This window comes from Eurypyga helias, unplaced genomic scaffold, assembly GCF_000690775.1.
Source record: "Eurypyga helias isolate BGI_N326 unplaced genomic scaffold, ASM69077v1 scaffold9365, whole genome shotgun sequence".
NCBI classification, from domain to species: domain Eukaryota; kingdom Metazoa; phylum Chordata; class Aves; order Eurypygiformes; family Eurypygidae; genus Eurypyga; species Eurypyga helias.
The window spans coordinates 32,208-35,741 of NW_010250792.1; the positions used below are offsets into that span (position 1 = coordinate 32,208).

At 37.7% G+C, this 3,534-nt stretch overlaps 1 protein-coding gene across 1 annotated transcript in view; it reads right to left on the bottom strand.

The window, feature by feature from the left end:
• Positions 1–2,084: 2,084 nt before the first annotated feature.
• The window catches only part of BLOC1S5 (biogenesis of lysosomal organelles complex-1, subunit 5, muted), a 2,322-nt gene continuing 872 nt past the window's right edge, over positions 2,085–3,534 (bottom strand). Inside the window, exon 2 of the mRNA XM_010151793.1 lies at positions 2,085–2,264. Coding sequence (XP_010150095.1) covers positions 2,085–2,264 — 180 coding nt within the window. The remainder of the gene's footprint in view (positions 2,265–3,534) is intronic.

The window sequence follows — 3,534 nt, forward strand, 5'->3', positions numbered from 1 at the left end:
ATGGTTTTCACATAACCCCCACGACAGGGAGACATATGACTATGAAGTGTTTTGAAATGATCTTCAACATGAAAGTATTTGTATCATTCTAGATGAGGAAGACATTTTCAGTGTTAGCATTTAGACTCTTTCCAAAGAATCAGCAGCACACATCCCAGAAGATTTTGGAAATAACGATTTATTTTCCAGTAAACATCCAACTTGCCACACTTGATTCACTGCTTAAGGGCTCTCAAATTGACAAAATACTGAAATCTACAGCTCCAGTGCACAGTTAATTAGATGTATAAATCTTAATAAAAATTATCAGTGCAAAAATAAAAATTAATTCAGTATGCAGTAAAAGGCATTTTGCTATAAAGATATTTGGGCTTTCAGCACATAGACATAAATAATCTGGTAAGAGAGAAACCATTTTCAGTCTGTGCTCAAAACAATCAAAACTATTCCACACCCAGTTCTAAAGACAGGCAAGAACTAAATTTTTCCTTTTTCAATGGAAGTCTGAGCTTAGTTACAACATTCATCATGGCTACATAAGCTGAAAAATATTACAGAGGTCACCCTCTATTCAAACAGGGGTTGTTCTAAAAGAGGCTTTCCTATTTTTCATGTGCGGGATACTTTTGAGACATCTACGCTTTTTCCACCCGCCACAGAGAATTAACAACATTCCAGCGTGCCCCAGTGTCGGCAAGTCCTCTTTTCAGCCCAGATACACGATGATTGATGGAGCTGCTGGGCCTACAGTAGCGGGCAGAGCAGCCTGGCAGGAATTCAGTGTTATTGAAAGAAATCTCAAACACTTATTCCATCTCCTCTACTAACTTGAATCACACTATCAGCATGCTGCCAGCAACGGAGCCTTGACACCAAGCCATAAACTTACACAAGCAGCCATTGTTGGCATATTACTGCCGCAATGCAGGTAAAGGGTAAATTCTGTTTATCTTTACCTGTTTCCATTCTATATTGGACACCAGCTAAATTATGGAAAGATATTATTTCCTGTACCGACGGTTAGCTTGCAGCACGTTTCATTAAGGTACTATGTCTCATTTTGCTTCATTAATGAACTGATTAAGTCAACTTCGTCAGTTACACTGCTCTTAACTGCAAGTTTTAAATAAAAGAAAGCAATATGAGAGCTCCATATACCCTATAAGAGTAACAGTAAGGAAGCAGATCAGTACCACAGGGATTTTACCACTAATCTGCTCATTTGTTATGCTGATAACAAAACAAAAATCTTTCCTCAATTGCTTCATAAAATTCTGACAAGCTTATCCTAAGTAAACCAGCAGCATGTCAAGTGTTTAAGGTAAATACTGTACTAGCGACAAAGCTAATACAAAGACCGATATGCTCCGTATGATTACTTCTGAGCTTGTTTTGGCTTTGCTTAGAACAGTAAAGCTTAAAAAGAGAGGCCTGAGACATTTACAGGAAGAGAAAAGAAATTGTTGTCCAAGCTCGTTTACCTTTTCCATGTTAGCAAAAACCATTTAAATCTCAACTCTACTTCATAATACTGAGTGTGCAATCCCAAATTTGGAATTACAACTGGATTTAAAACTCTGTTGAGACTTTTCATTGCTAAAGATTCAAAGTATTCTGTAAAGCGAGTCGGTTTTCCTGAAACCTATGAACAGGATTTAAGATTTTCCCAGTGAATTCTCAGATATGGCTGGAACCTCTTACACCTACTTTTTGGGAATGGGCTGTGGCTGCACACTGGGATAGTTAGTATTACATTAGTCTCTCGTTTCCCAAACGACATGATACTCTCTGCAGATGGGACAGAATTCCAGTTTGCAACTCCCTGAGCTGATGTAGTCACACAACGTAATTTCCAGCTCCACCTTCCAACGAATGACAAAATACTGGCATTCTACCCGCCCCGAACAAAATGAGCAGAGATAGGCACTTGAGTTGAAAGTACGCAAACTTTTTCTTCCCATACCAAACCTGTAGAGCAAATTCTCCTTTTTTCTTACGTGTTTCAGCTTTCCCAAAGAATCTCAATTTAAGTCAGAAGCAACTGAGTATTGGCACAAACCCAGCATTATTAAAAAAGAAAGGCCTTAAAAAGAAGCGTATTTGGCCAGTTCCTTCTCCATCTCCGAATACTGCTCTTTGAGGCGCTCCATAGCTTTTCTGTGCTCTTCGTCCACATCTGCTCGTTTGTTTTGTTGTTCTTCCATGAACTCCTCCCAGTGGGCTACGCGCTTCTCTTCACGAGCCGTCAGCTTGTCCGCCTGAAGCTGACGGGAGGAAAATTAGAAGTTTAACCATCATTTCCAGATCAAAACAGAGGGTTTAATGAGATCTTACATAATGCTGAAGTATCAGAGAAACTGGGCTTTTAATTCAGTAAAGTGAAACTAGCAAGAAAACATATGAAAAGGTGAAACTAAAGAGAAAACATTTGTTTACACACAATCCAAAACAGATGGTAAAATGTCTATGATACTATTAACGTGACAGCATTAGCACCAATAGCTTTTCCATGCTACAGCCCGGTGAGAAACAAGTAAATGAGAATTAAATAAATATGTGAGAAATTATTAAATAAATAAATGGAAAGACACTTCAAAGTTACTAGTTCACCTAGGCTGCTTCTGTTAGTTTCTAAAGGTTATACTTCTTATATGCTCCTCTGACTACTGACAATGTTGGAAGTACTGTAAGCAGCTGATACAAATCTGTATTATCTCACAAAGATTTTGTTTTAAAATGAACTTCTGATTTTGGGAACATAGTATTCAGTGCTCTTAGCCCCTTAGTTATGAAAAAAACCCCAAAACCCAACCAGTAAATGGACACTGCCTTCTTTTTTTTTTATCCTTCCCTCCCCCTCCCCCCTTCTTTTTCTTCTGTTGACACAGAGAGGAGCTGCCTACTAACACAGGCAGACTTAGGGAATCCTCTGTTTTGAAAGTAACTGAAAAAGAAATAATTTAAACAAAGTGCATCTAATTTTTGATTAAGTGGTCTTAAAGAACTGAGAATCTGCATCTAGTACAGCAAGCACAGGCAGCTCTGTTATTTATGATACAGACTAAAAATGAACTGGAAGCATTACCATAGCTGATTTATGAGGAAAATACTAGACCCACTATATTTCATATTTGTGAGTGCTAGAAAAAATAGTTATGTACATCCGTTATTTAGGTATTTAAGCATTACTAGGGCTTAAAGGATCCCCTTAAACAGTCAAGACAACATTTGAGGTTTTATGTCAAATATATGCAAATAGAACATTTCTGTGTTTCACGACAAATTATGATGGTCAGTAAAACATGTATAAATTATGTTGGCCAACCCTTCGACACACTGCTCCTCTTTTCTTGACATTTGCTACTTTCCTCTTAAACGCCTCATTTGTCGAAACAAAATGTATTTTTTACATTTGCAAATACATTTTTAAGACTAGAAATGAACCATGTTTCTATGTTACCGCAACGCTTATGTTCAGCATAGTCACCATATGCTAGTCTGGATGAAAAGCCTCTAACACAAAAAGGAAAGAGT